Source organism: Apostichopus japonicus, chromosome 11, assembly GCF_037975245.1.
Source record: "Apostichopus japonicus isolate 1M-3 chromosome 11, ASM3797524v1, whole genome shotgun sequence".
Classification (NCBI taxonomy): Eukaryota; Metazoa; Echinodermata; class Holothuroidea; order Aspidochirotida; family Stichopodidae; genus Apostichopus; species Apostichopus japonicus.
In genome coordinates, this window is record NC_092571.1 from 1,146,726 (window position 1) to 1,172,887 (window position 26,162).

The 26,162-nt window shown below is 36.7% G+C and overlaps 2 protein-coding genes across 2 annotated transcripts in view; one reads left to right on the forward strand and one right to left on the reverse strand.

Annotated features, from left to right (window-relative positions):
* LOC139975976 (phosphatidylinositol 4,5-bisphosphate 3-kinase catalytic subunit beta isoform-like) overlaps nt 1-21,486 on the forward strand; it is a 39,689-nt gene extending 18,203 nt beyond the window's left edge. The window contains exons 6-19 of the mRNA XM_071984300.1: nt 83-316; nt 1,667-1,897; nt 2,516-2,809; nt 3,203-3,379; nt 4,508-4,629; nt 5,588-5,731; nt 6,642-6,741; nt 7,452-7,633; nt 9,090-9,199; nt 11,282-11,360; nt 12,536-12,715; nt 13,910-14,027; nt 14,541-14,686; nt 16,336-21,486. Of these exons, the coding sequence (XP_071840401.1) occupies nt 83-316; nt 1,667-1,897; nt 2,516-2,809; nt 3,203-3,379; nt 4,508-4,629; nt 5,588-5,731; nt 6,642-6,741; nt 7,452-7,633; nt 9,090-9,199; nt 11,282-11,360; nt 12,536-12,715; nt 13,910-14,027; nt 14,541-14,686; nt 16,336-16,600 (2,382 nt within the window). The 3' untranslated portion in view covers nt 16,601-21,486. The remainder of the gene's footprint in view (nt 1-82; nt 317-1,666; nt 1,898-2,515; nt 2,810-3,202; nt 3,380-4,507; nt 4,630-5,587; nt 5,732-6,641; nt 6,742-7,451; nt 7,634-9,089; nt 9,200-11,281; nt 11,361-12,535; nt 12,716-13,909; nt 14,028-14,540; nt 14,687-16,335) is intronic.
* On the reverse strand, nt 20,289-26,142 carry LOC139975977 (xyloside xylosyltransferase 1-like). Its single transcript, XM_071984301.1, has 2 exons — nt 25,308-26,142; nt 20,289-24,954 (listed from the first exon to the last, which is right to left on the reverse strand). The coding sequence occupies exons 1-2, from the start codon at nt 26,028-26,030 to the stop codon at nt 24,280-24,282; spliced, it is 1,398 nt and encodes a 465-aa protein (XP_071840402.1). The 5' UTR covers nt 26,031-26,142; the 3' UTR covers nt 20,289-24,279.
* Between the last annotated feature and the right edge of the window lie 20 nt (nt 26,143-26,162).

Below are 26,162 nucleotides of genomic sequence, written 5' to 3' on the forward strand. Positions count from 1 at the left end.
TTGTACTCTCAATATAATACCGTGTATTATTGTACTCTCAATAAATAGTGTGTATTACTGTCCACTTCAACGTTCTTCACAGTACATTCGGAGGACGGTCTGCAAGTTCAAGCAACCGGAGCTCCATTTAATTCGGAAGGTTGATGTGAAAGTAGAAGAGCGTTTCATCGACCCTATGGTGAACGTCCTGACGCAAGGAATCACAGCGCCACCACTACCGTCAAAACGAGGGAGGAAGATCAGCTGGGAAATCGACGATGAAGTTAAGCTGACGCTCCTTAAAGCACATAGTGTAAACGTATTGGATAGAACTGCGGTGAGTCAAAATAGAACAAACTGTGATATGACAGTACGCTTCCTTGGTAAAAGGCTGTTTTTTTATTCTGTCATAGCCTCTAACATATGCTTTTGTCATAGCCTGTAACATATGCTTCTGTCATAGCCTGTAACATATGCTTTTGTCATAGCCTGTAACATATGCTTTTGTCATAGCCTGTAACATATGCTTTTGTCATAGCCTGTAACATATGCATTTGTCATAGCCTGTAACATGCCTTTTTCATAGCCTGTAATATATGCTTTTGTTATAACCTGTAACATATCCATTTGTCATAGCCTGTAACATATGCTTTTGTCATAGCCTGTAACATATATGCTTTTGTCATAGCCTTTTTACTCTTTTTTTTGCTTTTGATAATCCAAGGATAAATTGACTTTTAGAGGGGAGTTATTGAGAAGGGAAAAATGGGGAGGGGGAAGGGAGGTGGTGGGGGGGTGTAGGATTATTTGGAGGCTGTATTATATATTTTTCCTTATCTCTTGTCTCCTCCTTCCCACACACCCTCACTCCACTCCTTAGTGAATGCTCCTTTAAGTATCTTTAGTGTTTGTTTCTAACCGTGGTTTGTATATAGATGTGTGACTGGAGGGTGTACAGTACACCTGCCAGCAATCTCAACACTGCATCATCTATCATACAGTTGTTAACTTAAATATATATGTATCACAATTAATGGGCTTTCTTCTGCAACATGACACAACCTTCTTCACCCTCTCCTCCATTTTCTCTTGAAAATAATGATGAACATTGGAGCAAACTACTGCTGTAAATACCACTGTAACTATTAAACCATCATTATCCATCTTGCATTTACCCAAACCTTTCCGTTTCAAGTTGCGAATAATCAAACTAAGACACCCGGCTAACTATGCTGTCATCAAATAGACGTTAATTAGCAAGTTTTTTCTTATGAAATTTATTCAATTGTGAAATTTTGTTTGTGATTGACCTTTTCTTAGTGTTTTAAGTTATCATTGATCACATGCAAAAAGCAAATTGGACATAAATCACCACTTTGGATTTTTTTTTCTGCAACTTGACTAGCCAAGCCTACAAACTGCCCTTTGTGGGAATTTTGCATCGAACAGTTTGGAAGATGTGCTAAAGTCACTGAAAACAGCTGCTCCCATGTGTTATGTGTGTGTTATGTGTGTGTTATGTGTGGTAGAGCCCCTTACGTTATTTACCTCAGAGTCAAGGGCGAAAAATAAACAGTCCGTTGAATCCATCATCAAAGTAACCGTGAGTCCCCTCACGGCCACCAGCCCGGCTTTCAATTCCATTCCGATATAATTATCCTCTTTCTTTCTGCTTCTCGAACGGCAGATTCGAGTCAAACTGGGCATATTCCACGGAGGTGAGGAGCTCTGCGATGTGATAGAATCCAAGGAAGTTGATGGCTCCGTAGCCGAGTGGAACGAACAGTACCCCATCGGCCTCAAGGTCAAAGACCTGCCCAGAATGGCTAAGCTCTGTATTACGCTCTACTGTCAGAACGCGAGGAAGATGCCGAAGTCAAACTCCTCAAGCAATATCGATAAAAAGAAAAAAGCAAAAGTAAGCTTCCTCATTACCCTTCTCTTTGTTTTTGCATTTGTCTGGTCTTTATTGGAAGATCGGTTCAGTCTTTCAGGCACTTTTACTCTTGTGTGGTAGAACAAGATGAGGTAAGGATGACTATGGGAGGGGGAAGGAGGACCTCAAGATGGAAGGGGGTGGGAGTAGAATGTTAGCAGGAGGTGAATGTGGAATGTAATAGCTAGCTCTCCCTTTTCAGAGCTTTTACTGTGAAAAAACGAGAACTATGGGTTTTGGCAGTCAAGAAAACTGTTTACTGTTCACAAGGCATACAAGCTGCCTATTGGGATTTGTTAAGTGTCTGGGGTGGGGGAGAGAAGGGGAAGGGGAGGGGAGGTTGGTGATATACGACAATGGGAAGGGATAGAGGAGGCGATGAAGAACAAGTCAGCAATTTAAAAGGTAGATTTCAGACTCGCTTTAAAGGGTGATGGTTGCCGACTTGCTTTAAAGGGTGTTGGCAGGTAGAGCAGTGTGGGATCAGTGCGTTATCTTATCCAATGACGAGCATTGTTTGGAAGGGAGTAGCTCCATAATTCCTTGATATGCTTTTTTTCTTATTTTCTGCTATCAATGTTATCTTTCTTCCCCTGGCAGGATTTTGTCCCGATCGCATGGGTCAATACGTCATTCTTCGATTACAAGCATCAACTACGGACGGGAGTATTGAAGTTAGCAATGTGGCCCGCCACAAATGACGTGGACCTCAATCCATTAGGAACGGTCGAATCTAATCCAAACTTGGAAGATGCAACCCTCCTAGAGATTATCCTCCACCAGACCAACGACAAGAGCACCATCTCGTTTCCGCCTTTCGATCTGGTCCTTGAACGAGCAGCGAAGGTCGCAGGGGAGAGCAATGATAATATGGTGAACCTTGAACAGATAAGTGTAAGTGAATAGGACGATATGTTTGGGTTTTATTGATTCTATCAAATACTTTGAAATTGTTGACTGGTATAACATGAATTGATTTGATTACATCTTGTGACCTTGTTGACGTTTTCTGTAATCCTCTGGACAAATGTAACAGAAATTTTGATTATTATATGGAAGTTTCTTGTCACAAATCTTTACAACTGATAATAAAACAGTGTCGATGAAACCTATTGAAGAGTGCTCTTGATGACAATAAGTTATTACCGTAATAATTTGTGAAGTTGGAACCACCCTCTGCCCCCCTCTGCCCCCCCCTCTGCCCCTTCACCCCACACCTGCACAGCTCGGCAGTAACTAAATGGTCTTATTTATTTCTCTGTTACTTTGTTAATCTCCCTCCAATAGGAGGCAAGACTAGATGAATTGAGACATATCGTGAACAGAGATCCACTGGAGACCCTTAGCGACCAAGAACGGGAAGACCTTTGGAGAGCCCGCCAGGACTGCCTGCAGTCAATCCCACATTCCTTACCAAGACTTCTCACATGTACCAGATGGCATAAAAGAGATGATGTATCACAGGTAGTTGTTACCTATAATTGGAGTCTGTAAGACACCCCTGTAATAGAAGTGATAAGAGTATGAGTGGTACTGTTAGTTGTAATATTAGTAGCAACCTTAGTTGTAATATTAGTAGCAACCTTAGTTGTGATAAGTAGTACTTGTAGTAATATTAGTAGCTCTGGTAATTGTAATATAAGTAGTGCGGGTAGTTTTAATATTAGTAGCACCGGTAGTTTTAATATTAGTAGCACTGGTAGTTGTAATATTAGTCGCATCGGTAGTTGTAATGTTAGTAGTATAGCTAGTTATAATATTTGTATTACTGGTAGATGTAATATTAATAGTACCGGTAGTTGTAATATTAGTAGCAACCTTAGTTGTGATAAGTAGTACTGGTAGTAATATAAGTAGCTCTGGTAATTGTTATATAAGTAGTGCGGGTAGTTTTAATATTAGTAGCACCTGGTAGTTTTAATATTAGTAGCACTGGTAGTTGTAATATTAGTCGCATCGGTAGTTGTAATGTTAGTAGCATAGCTAGTTATAATATTTGTATTACTGGTAGTAGTACCGGTAGTTGTAATATTAGTTATACCTGTCGTTGTAATATTAGTATCACAGGTTACTTACCGTAGATGTAATGGTTTGATAACAGATTATTTGTCTTTGTCTTGTCATAATTTAAGATATTATGAGGGAGTTATAAGCATTTACTTGTCAATAAAGCGCTTCAATTATTTACCCATCCATTTTGCTTGCACACACAAACGACACAGGTTTGCCCATTCCCCTTTCGGTGCAATTGAGACATCTTCCTTGCCATTCTGTCGATTGTGACTTTTATGCAAAACGTCATCATGAATTTATCTTGAAGCATTTTTTTGCGATGGAAGTTTTAGTGCAGCTATGTGACAAATTGAGTTCATGCCTTCATACTAGCTAACTTTAACCAAATTTAAAAGCAGATATTTCAGCCATGGTGTGGGTGAGATTAAGAACCTGTGAAAAAAACAAAAAAAAATTGTGAAAATTTGAAAACACAAAATTTGGTTTCCAAGTTGTCCTACGAATGAATGGTAAATATTTTATTCTTCATATTTTTCCTTTGATTTTATTTGTCTGGTCATCTTGTCTCTTGGCTGACAGATGCAAGCAATGCTTCAAATCTGGCGGAAGCTCCCACCGGAAGAAGCGATGGAACTCCTGGACTACAAATACCCAGACCTGGCCGTCAGGAAGTTTGCAGTAGACTGTCTCAAGGAACTAACGTGAGTAATGTTTGCTAGTCTCTTCACTTACAACCTTCCTTAGATGTCTTTGTATGAATTCACCTGTTCCTTCTCTTTCCTGTCCCTTTTCTTCCTCACCATGGTCACTCCCCCCCTCCCTCCTCCGCCCATCCAACCCCTTCCTCACTGCCCTCTCCTCTCACCAGCCTCTCATTAACTAAGTAAGACATATCAAACCAAAGGAACAAGAACATTTACATCCATTTCATAGATTTATGGACAGCTACATATTGCTATCTTCTTGAAAGTGGCATTTTCTTGTTTTGAGTTTTGGTCATCATTTTTACCAGGACAATTTAATGTCATTGAAACTAAGACATGCGATTGATCAAAGTGAAATGCCTTCTCACGTCTTGCCCCCCAAAAAGATGTAAAATAGAGAACAATTAATGAATTTGTTTTCAATCCTCCCATTTTGTTACTTGGACACTTTTACATGTTTACTACTAATCACATGTAAACAGGCAAGTTTAAAATTTCAACAGTTTTCTACTTGCATTTTTCACTACTTCTAGATTTCTAGTATTAAGTAGAGTCAGAAAGTTGAACAAAGTCATCCCAAAACAGCTGGTTTGAGTTAGCTGAGCTTATCATCATGGAAAAACAAAAGGTCCATGAAAAAAAACTAAACTATCATAAATGCTGTCATGGCATGAAAAAATGTATCAAAAGAGCTGTCATGGAAAAAAGTACCTTGAAAAGAAAAATAAACTGTTATAAAAGTTGTCATGGATGAAAAAAAGTATCTTGATGAAAAAAAATAAGAACTATCATAAATGGTGCCATGAAAACAAAAAGTACAATGAGTAAATAATATAATAAACTATTATAAAAGCTGTCATGGAAAACAAAGTAAGAAGAATTTCTTTATAGTCTTAATATTTGTTATTGTTATATGATTAACCCAATCATCTTTTGTATTTTTTACTTCTCACAGTGATGACCTGTTATCACAATACCTACTTCAGCTGGTTCAAGCTTTGAAGTATGAAAGTTACCTGGACTGCGACCTCGGTCTGTTTCTGTTAAGGAGGGCGCTAGCCAACCAAAGGATCGGTCATTTCTTGTTCTGGCATCTCAGGTACAAAGATTGATTTGTTGTATGGTGGTGTATGCCTTGGCAGGTCATGTGGGGTATGTGATTTGATGTGTCGTGTGGGGTATGTTTGTTTATGAGGTGTGTAGGGTATATCGTTGCTGGGTCATGTAGGGGTATGAAATTTGATGAGCCATGGGGGGTACGTTTTGTGATGAGTCATGTTCTGTATGTGTGTTGGGTAAGCGTGTGTGTGTGTCTGTGCATTCACTTCTTTGCATTTCTGACTGAGGACTTGAGTAAAGGAATTCCAAGTTCTCAGACGTCATTTAAAATGAATTCACCAAGTCCTCAAAAGATTCTATGGTTAAGGGATATTCTTAAGTTTAGGGTACATGGATTTGATCAATGGAAAGCAAAAAACAATGGGGTTGTCAGTCTGAAATGTAAAACATACTTGTGTGTGTTTGTGTGTATGAGTTGTGTAATTGAATGCACCGTAATTGAATGCACCGTAATTGAATGCACCGTAACTGAATGCAGTGTAACGTACTTGTATGCATAATAATTGAATGCAGTGTAAGGTACTTGAATGCATCATAATTGAATGCATTGTAATTGAATGCATTGTACTTGAATGCAGTGTAATTGAATGCCGTGTACTTGAATGCCGTGTACTTGAATGCAGTGTAATTGAATGCACCATAATTGAATGCAGTGTAACATACTTGCATGCATCGTAATTGAATTCATTGTACTTGAATACATTGTAATTGAATGCTGTGTAATTGAAGGAAAGTGTCAGAAATATATGGCTAGGCCAACAAATATATTAGGTACTTATTTAATACATGCAGGTTATGGAATACCATAGTTGTTTAAAGGTGTTCTTTTCGAGTGCTATAGTAGTGAGTTCATTTATCTGATATTTGGTTATTTTTGGTCTATTTTTCAGAGCTGAAATGCACCAACCAGCTACATCGACTAGGTTTGGTCTCATGCTGGAAGCATACTGTAGAGGCAGCATAGCACATATAAAAGCATTATCAAAACAGGTAGGAGAATGAAAAACAAAAATTAAGATTATTATTGAAGCTTTTCATAGCACAGCTTCACACAGAATACTTAGGATGGCCGTCAATACACTACCTTAGTAGTGGAGACGCGTATTGTCTTAAGTGATATTATAGTAAAAAGCTTCATATTTTGGCCATGTTTTTATCAATGTTGCAACACTATGGCCCAATCTAGTGTCAAAACAGATAGTCATTGATCCATACCTATTGATGAATGATAATAAAAACTCCCAAAGTTCCATAAAGATATATGCAAAGTAAATTAGGCCTAAGTACATTTAATGTAGTAGGCTAGGCTTAAGTCAATTGGATGTAAAGTATTGTAGGGTAGGCCTAGGTACATTAAATGTCTAATGTTATAGATGAGCCTAGGTACTTTTCCCATGAAGTATTTGTAGGCTAGGCTAAATGTTGATGTTAGTTATTATTGTCTTAGACATGTTTGGTATATTAAGCATTTTGTACCATATTTTGAACTTTTTCTTTTCTTTATTTGTACGTTATTTGTATGTTATTTGTTCTTTATTTGTATATAGATTAAGTACCTGTAACTTACATCCCTGCGTTCCTTTTCCCTCCCACCTACCCCAAAACAAAACTGACCTTTGACCCTCTGACCCTCTGACCCACAATATAATGAGGATAAAAAGGAATTGATATCGAGATAACTGTTGCTATTCCCATTGCAGGTTGAAAGCCTCAGCAAGATGCGTACCGTGAATGAACTGATCAAGAGTAGCGAGGCCAGAAGTAAGGAGAGATCAGAACTTCTGGCCATGATGCACAAGGTCCTACAGCAAGAATCCTATGTAGACGCTCTCAGCTCTTTCATATCACCTCTCTCTCCGTCTTTCAAACTTAAATGCCTCAGGTAACGTTCTTCTTGTAGGTATGGCATTCTATTGACATTCATGTTGTGGGGTGTTAAACAGTTGCAATGGTTCCGGTTGGAAGTGAAGGGCATTGCTACTACAGGTCAACTTGTAATCTTTTCATCATTCTTGAGATTAACCTTATTTACTGGTAATGAGTAGCAAAATCCAATCATCACGGTAACCTTGATCGCTACTGAACAAATTGCTGATGTAGTGATGCAATACATGCCGCTTTCATGACAATAAGTGGGTGAACTTGAGGTTTCATTGTTTAAATTTGCCAATGAGGGAAACCGAAACTACATTGGCATTCAAAACTGTTGTTAAGTCAAGTGTAAGGTCTACTGTTAGTCAAGTGTAAGGTATACTGTTAGTCAAGTGTAGGTCTAGTGTTAGTCGAGGTTAAGTCTACTGTTAGTCAAGTGTAAGGCCACTGTTAGTCAGGTGTTAGTCTGGTGTTTAGTCTGGTGTTAGTCGAGCGTAAGTCTGGTGTTTAGTCTAATGTCATTGTTTTCAAGTTTATGGTGTGCACAATTACTTATATTGTGTGCCCATTTTGTATAACAGTATGTTTGTATATATGTATTTTAGATCCTCCTGCAAGCAGGAACTCGCGAAGAAGCCTCATTGGCTTATCAAAGCCACAAGCTGACCGAAGTCAGTCTCTTAGATTCATATTTAACGTCCATGGTTATATTAAAATTGTTAATTGTCAACAACTCTGTAACTAGACGACATACATTAATCTTGGAGTGACACAAACTCGGGACCTTATGATTGAAAGTCACTGGCGTCAACCACTGAGCTAACACTCCTTAAACACTCCTTCAAGAGGAGGCTTTATTTCAATTCATTTAGTTCTGGAGAGGAAAGGAGGAGGCGGGAGGGAGGTTTTAGGGTGGACAGATGGACAATAAGATGTGGCCATTTATGGTGTCCTATTCTGTGCTCAATTTTCTCCAGTGAACTGTGTCAACTTTACATTCCTCATAATAATAAAACAGGAATGTTAGTGATGAATGAAAGGGGTAGTAACTTTAACTGTTTAAGAAGAGATGCTATGAGATTTCGAGGTAGCAATTTTGAGGTATAAATCGCTCTTACCAGTGGTTTCAATACTGGTCATAACTACTAAACCACTTCAACAAGCCTTTGCCTCTTACCTTAACCAGTCGTCCTCCCCAATCCCCCAACCACTTCACTGATGTCATTATAATGCAGATATGGAAGAACACTTCGTTTACAACAAGTGTCTTTGAAATTGATTTTCGTCATTGTTTATATCTTTAAACTAATCATTTCAATTGAAGCAACTGCTTGTGTATCCATGGCAACGATAACCTCTTTAAGAAAACACAAGCACCAATTTAATAGATGCTCATTTAGTTGCTTTCTAGTGATCAAAGTGTAATAACTTGCTTTAACCACCAAATTTTGCTCATTTTCCTACAGATTAGAGAAGTGCAAGTTTATAACCTCCAAGATGAGGCCGTTATGGTTAGTGTTCGAGAACGAAGATCCCGACGGGGACGATATTTCTATCATCTTCAAGAATGGTGATGGTAGGTCTAAACGTATTGCTAAACATCTCTACCATACGTAAGGGAGAACTGAGATATGAATGAATGAATGAATGAATGAATGAATGAATGAATGAATGAATGAATAAATAATCATATCACAAAACTACTGCAGTATCCGACTATACATATTCCTAAACACCACTACCATAAGTTAGGGATAACCGAGATAAATAGAATGAATGAATGAATGAATGAATGAATGAATGAATGAATGAATGAATAAATAATCATATCACAAAACTACTGTAGTATCCAACTATACTTATTCCTAAACACCTCTACCATAAGTTAGGGATAACAGAGATAAATAGAATGAATGAATGAATGAATGAATGAATGAATGAATGAATGAATGAAATAATCATATCACAAAACTACTGTAGTATCCAACTATACTTATTCCTAAACACCTCTACCATAAGTTAGGGATAACAGAGATAAATAGAATGAATGAATGAATGAATGAATAAATAATCATATCACAAAACTACTGTAGTATCCGACTATACATATTCCTAAACACCTCTACCTTAAGTTAAGGATTACAGATATAAGAATGAATGAATGAATGGATGAAAGAATGAATAAGTCATCATATCACAAAAGTACTGTAGTATCCGACTATACTTATTCCTAAAGACCTCTACCATAAGTTAGGGATAACAGAGATAAATAGAATGAATGAATGAATGAATGAATGAATAAATAAATAATCATATCACAAAACTACTGTAGTATCCAACTATACTTATTCCTAAAGACCTCTACCATAAGTTAGGGATAACAGAGATAAATAGAATGGATGGATGGATGGATGGATGGATGGATGGATGGATGGATGGATGGATGGATGGATGGATGGATGGATGGATGGATGGATGGATGGATGGATGGATGGATGGATGGATGGATGGATGGATGGATGGATGGATGGATGGATGGATGGATGGATGGATGGATGGATGGATGGATGGATGGATGGATGGATGGATGGATGGATGGATGGATGGATGGATGGATGGATGGATGGATGGATGGATGGATGGATGGATGGATGGATGGATGGATGGATGGATGGATGGATGGATGGATGGATGGATGGATGGATGGATGGATGGATGGATGGATGGATGGATGGATGGATGGATGGATGGATGGATGGATGGATGGATGGATGGATGGATGGATGGATGGATGGATGGATGGATGGATGGATGGATGGATGGATGGATGGATGGATGGATGGATGGATGGATGGATGGATGGATGGATGGATGGATGGATGGATGGATGGATGGATGGATGGATGGATGGATGGATGGATGGATGGATGGATGGATGGATGGATGGATGGATGGATGGATGGATGGATGGATGGATGGATGGATGGATGGATGGATGGATGGATGGATGGATGGATGGATGGATGGATGGATGGATGGATGGATGGATGGATGGATGGATGGATGGATGGATGGATGGATGGATGGATTTAATGAAAAAATCATCATATCACAATTATACTGTAGTACTTTACTTATTCCTAAACACGTCTACCATAAGTTAGGGATAACAGAGATCAAAAGAATGAATGGATGAATAAATGAATGAACAAATAATCGTATCACAAATGTACTGAAGTGTTTGAAACATTGTAGTCATTTTTCTTCTCCCTTTTACATCAAAATGTAATATTTCTAAAGCCATTCCCAGTTTATTCGACCACAATCGGGGCAGAATATTAAATGAAATCTTCTCTGAAAGTGATACAGAAGTAAAACAACTAAGTACAGATTTAGAATGCACAGGTTTGGAAAAATAGTGGCATTGTAATCTGGCCAGCACAAAGAACAAATTTACTTGCGACAAAGTTTGCGTGACTGAGTTATTTGAAGAAATAAATATCAGCATCTTTTTGAAACAGTAACATTTGTGTCCTAGGGTGAAATCATTAACCAAACTTTCAATGACAATGATATATTGTTATTTTGCTATGAATAATTTAAAAAACTTGATGCCTATTAATAATAATGTTTTCTCTTGACTCTCTTTCTCTCTAAGATCTGCGACAAGACATGTTAACTTTACAAGTCATGCAAATAATGGACAACATCTGGCAAGAAGAAGGATTAGACTTGAGGTAAGTTTAAATCAGATTAAAGGATTAGACTTGAGGTAAGTTTAAATCAGATTAAAGGATTAGACTTGAGGAAGTAGCAATCAAGTGGAAATTTAAGGTTCCTATGAGTAGCTTGCAAAATCATTGTCATACATAATGTGGACAGTGTTAAACAGTGACATATTCTGAACTCCTTTGTAGGAGCATTCATGTTTTCACATGGCTCAATGAGTAAATAATTTATGCCCTGCTTCCCAGACGTCTTCCTTGGCAACCCATTTGGTGATTTCCCATAGGCCTAGAATAATCCAATATATAATCTCTCTTGACTAATGCTTAATTGCACATTCTACTGATTTGATGGCAGTTGATTGTACATTCAACTGATTTGATGGCAGTTGATTGCACATTGACTGAGTTGATGGCAGTTGATTGCACACTGACTGATATGATGGCAGTTGATTGCACACTGACCGATTTGATAGCAGTTGATTGCGCACTGACCGATTTGATGGCAGTTGATTGCACATTGACTGAGTTGATGGCAGTCGATTGCACATTGACTGATTTGATGGCAGTTGATTGCACATTGACTGAGTTGATCGCAGTTGATTGTACATTCAACTGATTTGATGGCAGTTGATTGCACATTGACTGATTTGATGGCAGTTGATTGCACATTGACTGATTTGGTGGCAGTTGATTGCACATTGACTGATTTGATTAAAGTTGATTGCTCATCAACTGAAAGATAGTAAACAACAGCACACACATTTATAGAAACTTGGTAAAAAGTTTTCCATGTGACGTGGAGGATGTTTACGGTCCGATTCCATCAGAAACTTACCGTCGGATATTTCTCTCGTTTTCTGGTACCCCCAACTTGCGACCCCACCATTAAATCTTGGCGGTTGACCTTGGGTCAATTAGGGCACATAGTTCAGTAAGTGTGAGTGTGAGCAGCATTTCATCTGCATCAGACATGAACTTACCCTACACTGAATGGTGGAAATGTCCCATCATCAGGTAGACTACATTGCTCTATACACAGATGGGTGGCATCGTACAGTTTCATCTTTTACTTGGTGTTGTCCATGTTTCAGTTGCTATGTATTGGAGAAGGGAGGTGATAATGTGAGACTGTTCTGCTCATTGTTCTGACATGCACCAATCACCTGTCGTTATTTTCATTACAGAGTTATTCCATACGGTACCCTAGCAACGGGTGACAAGGTCGGTTTGATTGAGGTGGTCACTGAAGCAGAAACTATCGCCAAGATTCAAAAGGAGCATAGCGGGGCTAGTACACTCAAAGCAGCATTTCAAAGAGAAGCCATCTTGGATTGGCTGAAGAAAAATAACAACACGGAAGAGGAGTAAGTTTCCCCATCTATCGTGAAACTGTTAGGGTCGGTTTGAAAGTTTGAAGGATCAGACTGCTTCCCATTCCAAAATCATGGTTCCCACGCAATCTGGGAAGTGGGCAATCTCGGGGAAAGGGAAGGAAAATGGGAAATCCTCTTTTCTAGGTCGTGATAGTCTTTGAACATAAAAGTTTAGTCCGAAAAGAGAGGAAAATCCTCATTTGAACATTTCTATGTAAATAAAATGAAATACATGGGCAAGGTTTATGAAATACATTTAGCAGCTACAGCATGTCATATGAATATGCCCTCCAACCCCCCCCCACCCCCCATCCCACAGACGCACCAAAATGAATGAAAGGGTGTAGCATACATTTTGAAAAAGCTGTAATAGTTTGTTAAGTCTAGACTTATATTTGTTCAAGAGCAAGGTTCTGATAAACGACACAGATTTGTCCAACCTGCATGTTAACAATTGCAGAAGTACAATTTACTGAACTTTGTTCAGGTACATTTGGATGTCAAAAAGAGAGGAAAGCTGTTAAAAAAGAGCCAGTGTAGGTGAATATAAAAGAAAATGAAGACATACGAATCAACTCATACGGATTGATTAGACAGATTTGTAATATCAGTACATTGGATTGTTTGAATAGAATTTAAGCAGAAGATTAGCAGAAGATTAGCAAGTGTTGTAATGCATGATGTCACACAAGAACATTACCAGGAACTCCTTTTCAAGGAAATAAAATTCTTTGCTTCTGTATCCAGTCTAGGTTCTAAAACAAAATAGAAATGGTTTTCATAAAAGAAGAAGGAAAAAAAACAGGAATGGATTGCCTGATACAGAATTAGATTATGTTAAGCTCTGGTTGAATAATCTTGTGTGATTAGTATACTGTATCATGAGTAGTATGCTGTATCGTGAGTAGTATGCTGTATCGTGAGTAGTATGCTGTATAGTGATTAGTATGCTGTATCGTGATTAGTATGCCGTATCGTGAGTAGTATGCTGTATCGTGATTAGTATGCTGTATCGTGAGTAGTATGCTGTATCGTGATTAGTATGCTGTATCGTGATTAGTATGCCGTATCGTGATTAGTATGCCGTATCGTGAGTAGTATGCTGTATCGTGATTAGTTTGCTGTATCGTGATTAGTTTACTGTATCGCTCATATCTTGATGTTAATCTGACTCTTGCCTTACAGCATGGACAGAGCCATTGAGGACTTCCGTCGATCCTGTGCAGGTTATTGCGTAGCTACATATATATTGGGCATCGGTGACAGGCACAATGATAACATAATGGTGAAGAAGTCTGGGCAGGTGAGTCATACTCTCTCAATCTCATACATATTATGTAGCTACATACATATGATGCAGCTATGTACATATTTTGCAGCTACATACATATATATGCATCTACATACATATATGCAGATACATACATATTATGCAGCTACATACATAGTATGTAGCTACGTGGTATGCATGTAGCTACTTGCATACCATGTAGCTATCTGCATACCATGCTGCTAAGTACATATAATGTAGCTACATACATATGTAGTTACATACATGTTATGTTGTTACACCGATATTATGTAGAACTTTACATATATGTTATGTAGTTACATACATGTTATGCTGCTACATACATATTATGTAATTATTGTTTGCTGTTAGTTAGGATTATGGTCAAATCAAGCCGATACCTTTTGAATAAAAGTAAGCTGGGATAATCGTCACTGATTGTTAACTAAAGTCACTTGCATTCTTTCTCCAATTGCAATCGCAGTTTCATGTTTTTTCCCCGTTTTCTTCCATCTTCTTTTCCAGCTATTCCACATTGATTTTGGTCATTTCCTTGGTAACACCAAGCGTAAGTTTGGCCTGAACAGGGAACGTGTCCCATTCATTCTTACCAATGACTTTGTTCACGTCATTACCAGAGGACAACAGAAGCTGACAATAGAATTTGAACGGTAAGGAGAAAGAGAAGAATGTGGTGTTGTTTGGCATGCTGTGGCACCTTTGTGAAAGACATACATGTACAAAATTCACCCAATGTGAACAACGAAATGACAGGGTTGAAATAAGTAAGAATAGTCACGCCATGTCAGGGTTACATAATAAATCTCATAGTGAAAGGAGTACTTCTTTAATTGCAAACACTCGAAGATGGAAACGTGATATTTAGCTCAAATATTTTATAATAGAAAATGTCTGTAAGAGCTTCTCCTTCCACCTTTCCCAGGGTGAGGGGGGAGGGGGTTGAGGGAAGCTTAAAAATCTGAGAAATTGACCAACTGATACTTATCTGCCAGTTGGTTGGTAATTGGGGCAACGTTTGGAACTGCTAAATGCAACAGTTTATTTTTTCGAGTACCAAATTTGGTCTGTCAGTTTCGTAGACACAAGTTGTGAATGGTGCCTTGAACCAGCGGAAGTCTGGCATAACTTCCAAGTACTTTGGTCATTGCTTGCAAAGAAATATGGTATATGATGATTTGTATGCTGCATTATCAGTATTTTTCAGATTTCAAACTTTACACAAAAAATGTGGTGCGATTGAATCGCAGTCGATGTTGTGGAAAAACTTAATAGCCAGGATCTTGCCTACCAACAAAGTTCAGTTCTGTTGGCTCTTACTGCTAACTTCAATCTGCGTTACCAGCCATTATTTGATAAACCGACAAAGTTCAGTTCTGTTGGCTCTTACTGCTAACTTCAACCTGCGTTACCAGCCATTATTTGATAAACCGACAAAGTTCAGTTCTGTTGGCTCTTACTGCTAACTTCAACCTGCGTTACCAGCCATTATTTGATAAACCGACAAAGTTCAGTTCTGTTGGCTCTTACTGCTAACTTCAATCTGCGTTACCAGCCATTATTTGATAAACCGACAAAGTTCAGTTCTGTTGGCTCTTACTGCTAACTTCAACCTGCGTTACCAGCCATTATTTTATAAACCGACAAAGTTCAGTTCTGTTGGCTCTTACTGCTAACTTCAACCTGCGTTACCAGCCATTATTTTATAAACCGACAAAGTTCAGTTCTGTTGGCTCTTACTGCTAACTTCAACCTGTGTTACCAGCCATTATTATATTAACCGACAAAGTTCAGTTCTGTTGGCTCTTACTGCTAACTTCAACCTGCGTTACCAGCCATTATTTGATAAACCGACAAAGTTCAGTTCTGTTGGCTCTTACTGCTAACTTCAACCTGCGTTACCAGCCATTATTTGATAAACCGACAAAGTTCAGTTCTGTTGGCTCTTACTGCTAAATTAAACCTGTGTTACCAGCCATTATTTGATAAACCGACAAAGTTCAGTTCTGTTGGCTCTTACTGCTAACTTCAACCTGTGTTACCAGCCATTATTATATAAACCGACAAAGTTCAGTTCTGTTGGCTCTTACTGCTAACTTCAACCTGTGTTACCAGCCATTATTATATAAACCGACAAAGTTCAGTTCCCTTGGCTCTTACTGCTAACTTCAACCTGTGTTACCAGCCATTATTATATTAACCAACAAAGTTCAGTTCTGTTGGCTCTTACTGCTAACTTCAACCTGTGTTACCAGCCATTACCAAACTTACTTGATTGTTTCCCCTCTCTTTTTCTCTGCAGATTTAAAGAATGCTGTGAATTAGCTTTCACAATTCTTCGTCGCCGTGGTAATCTACTCATCAATCTGTTTGCCATGATGTTGTCAGCGGGCATACCTGAACTCTCGGACGAAACCATCACCTACCTCAGAACCACCCTGAACCTGGATGTATCTGAAGATCAAGCCCTGGAGAATTTCCGTGGGAAGTTCAACGATGCTTTGAAGAACAGCTGGAAGACCAGTATCAATTGGATGATGCATCATATAGCTCATAAAGGAGACTAAAATTGACTGCACAAGCAGTAGCTGTAATATATATATGAAATCACTGCTGAAGCAACTCACTAGGTCATTCCATTCACATCTTTATTTTGTAGCATAAACAATCGAAAATACTATAATAATTATGATAATAATAGGTGCTCATCAAGTCAAATTTTGTACAGATGGAGTGATGGTTGCTAGGAAACAAATAGGACTGTAAATATGTATGGGTTACCATACTGTCGTGTGATGAAAAATATAGTCTGTACAGGTTCAGTAGAGTATATTAAGACTATTGGTCTTAGAACTGGCGCTGTAGTTAACTAATGTTATGACCCCAAGACATGGGCATGTAGTTACTTATGAAATTTGTCACCCAAGAACGGGGGGGAGGTAGTTAACTTAGTTGAGAGCAATAACTGAGATCGGAGTTCACTAAATTATTGATGTGAAAACTGTTGTCTGGATGGGGCTAAATTAGTGATGCAGAAAGCTGGGGTTTGGAGTTCGGACGATACTTTAATGATATATATATGTATACTTACACATTAGATCTACAAAATCTACACAAAATGCAACTGAATTATCTCAATTTGTATGGGACCTCAAAAAGAACAAGCAAGATTTTTCGATAACATGCCAGCACCAACAAAAAGACTGCTGCACAGTGCAACTTGCTCCTATAAGAAATTCAAAAATTCAAATTCAAATCAACTTTATTAAGCACCAAAAATGGGCAATTAAATGCTCGCAATAAGACAATACAATGATAAGATGGAATAAGATTAATACAAATAGTATACATGAAAATACACAAAAAGGATACCATACTATGAATTGCACAAATTAATTTAATAGGATAATGAGAAAAGCCTGCGATTATCACCGCTCACCCGCAGAAAGAAAACTCAACAATAGGAGCGAGCTTTTGACCAAATGCAAATATAGAGGGTCACTTGAACCATGGAAGTATATATATATATATATATGAATATTTAAACATATCTTCTTAACAATAATCTCTTGCTTCCTGTTGAATTTGAAGTTTCCTCTTAGAACACTATTCCATGTTACTTGTAACTCACATTTAACGACTTGATCATGTAAAAAAATAAAAAATAAAATTTTCTTTCTTGTATACTGTTTTTCTACCACAACTTAGCAATCACAAACTTTCCTCAAATCTCAAACTATTTTCTTGCTATCCTCTTAGAGACATATATTGTTTTGTTTGTATTTTTTTTATCTTGAATCCTACTACACACAATTTGGAAAGACTTCATTTCCTTACTAAGAGATCATTTCTTACAGTTGTACTCTCATGTAATTCATCTAGAAAAAAGATCAGTTTCTACTTTTTACTTTGTGATTCAATTACTTTTTTGTTTTTCTTTTGTTGGCACATATTGAATGTATTGGTGCCTATCATATCTAAGAACAGTTTTTATTTCATTCTGAAGCACACATATTTCTTCCGAAACTTTTTATTGTGGTTCTTGCTCAAATTTTTGTTCATGGTTAATTTGAAGGATTTATCGTACAATCTCTAAAACCAGAAAGGATGCATCTGTTAAATATTTCTTTCCATTAAATCTCTGAAAGTAATATGGTTGTAAAGAAGAACATTTAGAACAAGTACTTTTTCTTTGTTTGATACTTTTGAAAACAGTCTTTAACAGTTTTGAAGCAATTGAGATGGTCGCCTAATATCAAAAGGTGTTTCTGCAAACAGTAAACATGCAAGTTGTATAACTTTTTAAGATCGTCCATAAAATGCACTATATACTTAATGGTAACTAACTGCTTCAGTTCTCAGTGAATACATGCAAAAGTGTGAATACTTTAGTTCAATTTTGTATGATAAAACCATAATAATGTCTCTTAATTTTGAAGGCAGTTTTAGTGCCCTTTAATAATAATGCACTTAAAACAAGGCCTGGTGGCAGGCTATATTGTACTTGTGTAGTGTGTTTAGCTGTTTGAGTGGCTATTATGTTCACATTATGCCTTTGCTATATTTATGCATATGCAATCATTGATATCTCGTTAATAAAACGAAGGGCTTTCATTGGCCGTCGTAGGAGGAGTAATGTCATGTTAAACTGTCAGTTTTGTCTTCCATACATTGGCGCTAAAATTTTCATAATTAAATATTTCATTTCGCTGGGTAGAGTTAGAAATCTAAATGAGTACTTCGTATCTATATGAAGTTGTAACAAGTCACTCCCATTTACAGTTGAATCAAGTCACATGCCTTTGACAAAAGTCAAGTTCCTTGTATGCTTAAGTCACAGTGTTATCTCCAGAGGGGGGTGGGGAGGGTGGATATTGTACTTTTTTTCAATCATTTAATATCACACTTGGTAGGCTTTTAATAAAGAATTACAACAGAAGTAAAATGAAAAGTATAAAAACTTAGCATTATGGGTGTGTGTATTATATATATATATGTATTATGCAATCCTCATAGCACTGTAATATAAATATAACCTAGTAAAATATCAACCTTGGTTTGACATTTTGTCATGAGAAAAGGTATAATTAACATATCAAAGTTTTCACTTATATATTACAAACCTGGTTAATCAAATATCATCATTAACAAACTTTCTTCGCGTCCATTACAAAACATGTAAGCTTGATTGCAATATCAAATAGTTTTGCCAATTCGATCTAACTTAGAACCGGTTGGCTATAATCAAAGATTAATCATATTTTGGCAGTTTGCAAGAGTCCAACTTAGAGCTTGAAAAAATAAAAGTGTAGTTATAAATTAATCATAGACTATTGAATATTCAACATAGAGAGTAGTAAAATATGCGTAGCCTTTGTAGTTGGCCGAATGATGTAACATAGATAAACAAGTTCACTACCTGTTTAGTATCACTACTTTAAATAATTCTTTCTTTCATTGTAGCCAGTCATTTTGTTGGCAAAAATATAAATCAATTTTATTTACCTTCCGGCAACTATTGTTACATGAAAATTGTTATGTAAAAAGAAAACAGCGAGGCAAAAAAAATTCTTCATATTTTTTTTGTGTATATTTCAACATACTGTTCTGGTAAGGACTAGTAAAAACAGCTATTAAAAAGTGATTAAATTTGATAATGAAGATCATCTTTAATGATTTTCTAAGTTAATAAAATTAGTTTTTTTATACTAAATAATTCGATTTTTTTTTTTTCTTTTTTAAAAATTTACATGTAATAAAAAACAAAGGTTTCCTTTTTATTCATTTTTGGTATTAATGAAGTGCAATTTGAGGTTATGATGTCTCTGTTTTCTGTTGGTTTGTGTTTTTCTTTTGGTAAAAATTCAGAGATTGTCTCTATCGATATATTATGCGTCTTTCCTACGCTTTAAATTCATCAGTATTCTCCCCAAATATTGCTTGCTAAAGTTGCTAGCTTTTGGTCTTTAAAACTGGTAGACTTTTCGTTCATATGCTCAAAATAAATTCCAGAATGTTCTGAAGTTATGTTAGCACACAGCATGTATTGTTTCTCAAATGAATGATGTTCTAACAGTGGAATCTTTTGGTGTGGATTTATTCTAGCTAAATCTGACCACTTTTTTCTAGCATATTTAGGGGCAATACTGATGACCATTAAAAAAATTGGCATAGACTTAATTCAGTCATTCTCTTTACATTTTCTTTCTGTAACTGTTGCGTTTTTTTTGGGGGGGTGGGGGAACTACTATTTCCCCCCTCCATTTTCTTTTCTTTGTAACATTTTGTACAAATATTTTCGGTGTTAATATTAATTGAGCCGTGTGATGAAAGTTTTTGAGATTTAAGTTGTCTAAACAATGTAAAATGTGCTAAATATACTACACAGGATTTTATAGTCATAATTATAAAGTTGGTCATTATCGAGAAAACCAGATTATTCAGGCCTTATGCAGGATGGTACCAGATAACAAATATGTCTGTAATACTTTTGTCTGATTTCAAGATAATAACTCTTTTAGCCTACAGGTTATGATTACTAAGGCTCATAGAGCTGTTTACAGACCAACTCCAAAAATTACTATCAGTAATATCTTATCTTATTGTTATTTATACGTTTTCAGAGAAAACTGATTCTCAAGGAAAGAGTACACAACAAACGTTTGTCTTAGACTGTACTCCACGTTGAAGGTCTTCCTTAATATCTGAGCTATTTGATTTCAAGGTTTATTCTTGAAGGATTCATCAGGTCATGTGGTACGACTATGTATCTTCTCGGATAGCTAAGATCACCACTGCGAGGTTTCTTTGTTGGCAATCAAAATTACTTACAGGGTGTAAAGTGTATTAACTCTTTGACAATAGATAATCATGTTTTGCAGGTAAAAGTATTGAAACAAAACTCCAAATTTTGGGTAGAAGCCTCTGTAATTTTTTTTTTTTCAATTTTTTTCTGCAAATGATTATAAATTCTAAACAAATCAAGATTGGATTTAATAATAAACATAAAGTTTTAGATAATAAGGATGTTACTATGGAACTGAGAGTTCTTGTACAACACATAGGCCAAATATCTATGCATAATACAGTTCAATATTACACTAGTGTTGTTAGTAGGGCAGCATTGTAACAAAAAAGTGTATTTTGCCTTTTGTCAAGTTATAAAATAACTTAATTTTTCTGGGAAAAGTAGCAAGGCCGATAAACGTTGACCGTTTAAGTTCCTTTTAAAATTCAATTCCTCTTTTCACAACTTACAAAACTTAGTTTTTCATCGAATCCAAGGGGTTTAAGGTGGATGTGTTTGCCTTATTAATTCTCAAAAATTATGTTTTTTTTCTTCTTTTTTCATAATGAAAAACAATACAGATCTTTGATTTATTTTATGGAATTATGACAGCTGTACTGTAAGATGCAAGAGCAACAGTTCATTAAATGGAAGGAATTTATCACATTAACTTGTTTGGTTTCAGTTAACATTGTAGTTGTGTATTAAAGCTGTTGCTTAGCAACTCTTTTGCCAAATTCACCCCTCACAATCTCTGATAAATATCTAAACTTAAATAGACTTAAGATGGCCAAGACACAGAACTGGCTTGTGTTTAAGATCTCAGCTTAGCTGTTTTCTAATGCAATAAACGAGAAAGAATGCAAAACTTGAGCAGTCGTTACTTTGTTAACTTGAAAGCATCTGTCAATGTTTATTTTGTGCCATAAATGTTGAGGTAATAATTATAAACGGAAGACCATCTAAGACAGCATTTTGAAAGAAGAATATTTTATTTTTGTTCGTTCTCTGATCATGGAAGATTAGTTAATTACTTTCTTTTGTTGCATCATAGTAATGTTCAAAGTGTATATTCAATGCTTCTCATAATCATCAGATTCTGTTGTATCGTTTAGATATGAACACATTTAGAATATTCATGCTAACGATTGACAAACAAATTTTGTTAAAATTAACTTCTGTTCCTAACAAGGAACCCTATAACCAACAGTTTGGGCCACACCTTCAATAACTTGAAACAAGAGCAGTGATTGTCACTAGGGCAGGGTGCATCCACCAGTAGCAATGTCCTATACCAATATTGTGTTTGACTTCTTTGCCCACTAATCTCAAACTTGTGTCAGGGTCCCACCATGTGGTAAAGAAGTCAATTCTTGGACAAGGGATAGATGGTGCACACGAGGGTAGTAAAGAGGGGTTATATAAATTGGCAACGTTATGCTTAAATTGGCAACCTCGTGCTATCTCAACAGGGGTGTTTTGAATCTTTTCATGTCTTGTTGCCATAGTAACCTATTTGGTTATGCATGGAGAGATGATAAAAACTTGGTAATACACAAAGAGAGGCAGTACAATAAGCCAGGATTCTGTGTCACCCTTTATTTGTACAGAGTGCTGAACATACAGTGAGAAATGACCCTTTATTTGTACAAAGTCCTGTACATACAGACAGAAATGCATATATATACAAACATCATAACAGAGAGAGTACTTTATAGCATGTAAATAGCAAATGCAAAAATATGCTATTAAATAATGAAAGACATTTCAGTTGGCTTTGCCAGTTTAAACTATGTTAAGAAATTGTATGAAAGAACGTAACATTACAAAAATAGTTGCAGATAATTTCTCGAAACAGTTGCATGGCCATTTTCATTCTTCTGCTGGCATGAAAACAGGTTAAGTTTATTTTCAAGAAACGTGTAGCAGATTACAACTAGAAAGATGTAGTTTACAAATATGGTCAGTATCAAACATTTTTGGAAAGAACAATCAATTGTTAGGATGTTGAAACTGCACTACAAACCAATGTGTTGGTACTAGTACTAACTAGTGAAATATTGAACTTCCATCACCATGAGGAAAACTGAACAATAAATTAAAATGAACAAAAAGAAGAAATAAATTGCTGATAGGAGATACGGTTAGAATGTGTTCTGGTTTACTATAAGAGTCTGTATGTATAGTAATAATCAATAATATAATGACCAGGCAGTTATTCTTATGACCACGAATGTGAGAGAAGCTCGCAAGGGCTTAAGGATTCCCACTTTCACATCGGGTGGCATCCAATTCAACATTTTAACTCAAATTTGGAGTCTTTTCAATTTAGAAAGTAATTTCAGATGGGAAAACTCAGCATACTATAACCCAGGCAGGGATCGAACCGCAAACATCCCAATTGCTAAGCCTCATTGCTTAAAATGCCATTGCCTCTATCCAATCGGCAACAGCACAGGTAAACACTGGCCTTATGCAAACATAAAGCCACCCAATAAGAATAATCAATAGACAAGTATCACCAATACATAACACTAAAGAGCTTTGAGCTTAGTAAAGGCATTTACCCACAGTACAACCCCATAGAAAGAAATTAATTTAAAAAACTCCCTAACCCGTTCCAATAAAACCAAAACATGTACCGGCTATCTGCCGTATCTAAGCTTTGTGCGGAATCATTAGATTCTGCTAAATAGCGTACAACATATTTAATATGCATTTCTTATAGTCAAGCCTTGCCAAAGGTAAACTTATGTTCCATGCGAAGGCAAACAGAATGTGTACATGTTTGTTTGACGACTCTTGGTATGAAAACAACTGAAAACGTTTACATACACGATGAAATAATTTCATATTAACATCTTATTGAGTACAAAACAATTCTTATCATTTTCTGTGGAGGCCAAAGGTCGTTTGGTCTCTACGGCAGTTGAAGTACAGTACTTACAAAAAGAATAAAACTACTCCAAAAGTAAATCTTGCTTGCACATGATGTTTAGATCAACATGAGTGCATGAACAAATACTGATCACTCAAAGTGGTTAAAACATGTAAATCTTGTCCTTCAGTGCAGGGAACAATTTATCCAAGTATCACATCGCAAAATGCTTTTCAAAATATATTGCTATACAAGTCCAAATTAGAGGTAACAGTTTTGTAAAACAGCTGGAACCAAAGTATTATATACCAGACCAGACATTTCAGAGCGTACAAGTCTGTTCCACACAATTTGAATACTAAAACACTACACAGTGACACATAAATTTTCTCATAGGAAATGTGGCAAATAATATCACCGTTGCCCTTGTAGCTTTTAACACATAAAGTATATGTGATAACCTAACCCTTGGAAATTAGCAGAAGACAAAACCCAAAAGGTACAAACGTGAATTTACAAAGTCCACCTTTGCCTACTCTCAAGAAAAATGGTGACTCCATTTTGTTTACCCACTTCAGCAATCAATGGGGAATGGGTGTGTTACAGTTGCCATGATACACATGAATGGGCTGGGGACAATTAAAATACATATCAAAAACGTCACTATATCCTTTATCTTTCCACCAAACGCACAATTGTTTATTCCAAGAGCAGGGTAATACATAGAATAATTCCGGCTTCTCCATACTGGCTAACGAAAAGAAGTCCTGATCACCGAGATGACCCTTGAAATGATACTTCTCGGAGTACTTCTGAATGAAATCAACCCTGAGAATTTCACGGTAGGCCTCACTACCACGCATTTTGTCAAAGTCCAGCAGCATCACGCCGCTGTTAAATCCTGTCAAGCCGTCCGGTGGTGGATCACCTACTTTTGTGCCTTTATTTTGGGAACGGAACAGAGAAAACAAATGACGGTAAACTGGTTGTTGCTCGTGGGCAATACCCAACACATTTTCGTCAGAAAAATCTTCAAATAAGTCGAACAGTTGCTTAATGTCAGTCATGAACTTAAGATCTGTATCCATCATGATAAGTCGTTTAACATCGTCGGGTAAAATTTCATGGTGGATACCCAGAGACATAAAGAATATGGCATCGCGGTAGTAGGGATGACTACCTTGGAGTTGAGCTTGCAAGTCACCAACATGTGGAAGAAGTTGACGGCCCAAGTTTTCAACAAGGAGAATTGTAAACTGTAAGAAAATGGGGAAAACAAGATAAATCAGATCAAAGTTTTCAAAGAGCAACATGGTGAAGCAAAACTGTCTCTTCCTAACTCAAAAACTTTAAATCACTACAGATCCAGAGGGGGAGTGGGTATTAGGGGTATACCATGAAGTACTGAACTGTCACAATAAACATAACAATCAAATGAAAATGAAGCAAGGGTTAATTCCCTCTGATATCAGCTCTGCAAGTCTGCATGATAAGAAACTGATTTGTTTAAATTTGTAACAACTTTAAGATTCCTTCAGATTTAGCCTTGTTAAATACAGTTAGGCCTAGGCTTATTTGGTTACATAATCATAAGAGCAAAAATACAAACCTGAAAGTGTGATCTGGCTATACCTTCATCTGTGATTTGTTGCAAACATTCTATTATGAATTCTTCGCTTGGTTTGTCCACCACAAAAAAGAAATGAAGATTAATCGAGGCCTTTGAGAGAATTGACCTGATGCAGACAACAAATCTTGTCTTCAAGTGAGTTTTTTGGTGAGTATTTGTAAGAACCTGTAAGACATGGTAATGAGGTGGTTTCTCATTATGACCAGCTGCAAGTAAGTTTGCTACATTCTCAATGTTATTATCAACTTCTTGATTTGCTCCAGTATTTTGTACATGATTTTCTACTTCTGTATCATGCTTTATTGCATCATTAACACTGCTAGGCCTAACATTAAGTTTCTGGCCATATATATTGTTTGGTTGCTTACTCTGAACGCGCTCTTTAAGTTGATCTTCTTGGAAAAAATCTTTTAAACGATCATTCTTTGGTGCAATCCATCCCGCCTCTTCAGCAAACCCATAAATAATTCTTTTGTCATAGATATACACACATAGGACGAAAGAGCCAATCACTACCAGAAGCTTTGTGAATGAGCCTAACCATGAAAGTACATTGCAGTTCCTCTTCGAACTGCGAAAAGACATATTGTCACTCTTCTTTCCTCTACCTTTTGTTGGGTTTGCTAAACCTTTTTGTTTTGCTTTCACTCCAGAAGACTGAATATTAACTTTAGATTTCGAAGTTGATGGTCGCTGATGCATGGTAATACCGTTGATTCCGGTAAAAATACGACTTTCATGAAGTTTTGGGAAATTTGGTAGCCTAGGACAATGTCAACAAGAGTAGCATTTGCACGAAATAGATTCTGAACATGGCACGCGAATTATGTTACA

Excerpts from the sequence above, each read along its gene's own strand:
- LOC139975977 (XM_071984301.1), bottom strand. The coding sequence starts at position 26,030 with ATGCATCAGCGACCATCAACTTCGAAATCTAAAGTTAATATTCAGTCT. Across the intron at positions 24,955-25,307 it reads TAGCCAGATCACACTTTCAG|TTTACAATTCTCCTTGTTGA; the intron begins GTTTGTATTTTT and ends ATTTTCTTACAG.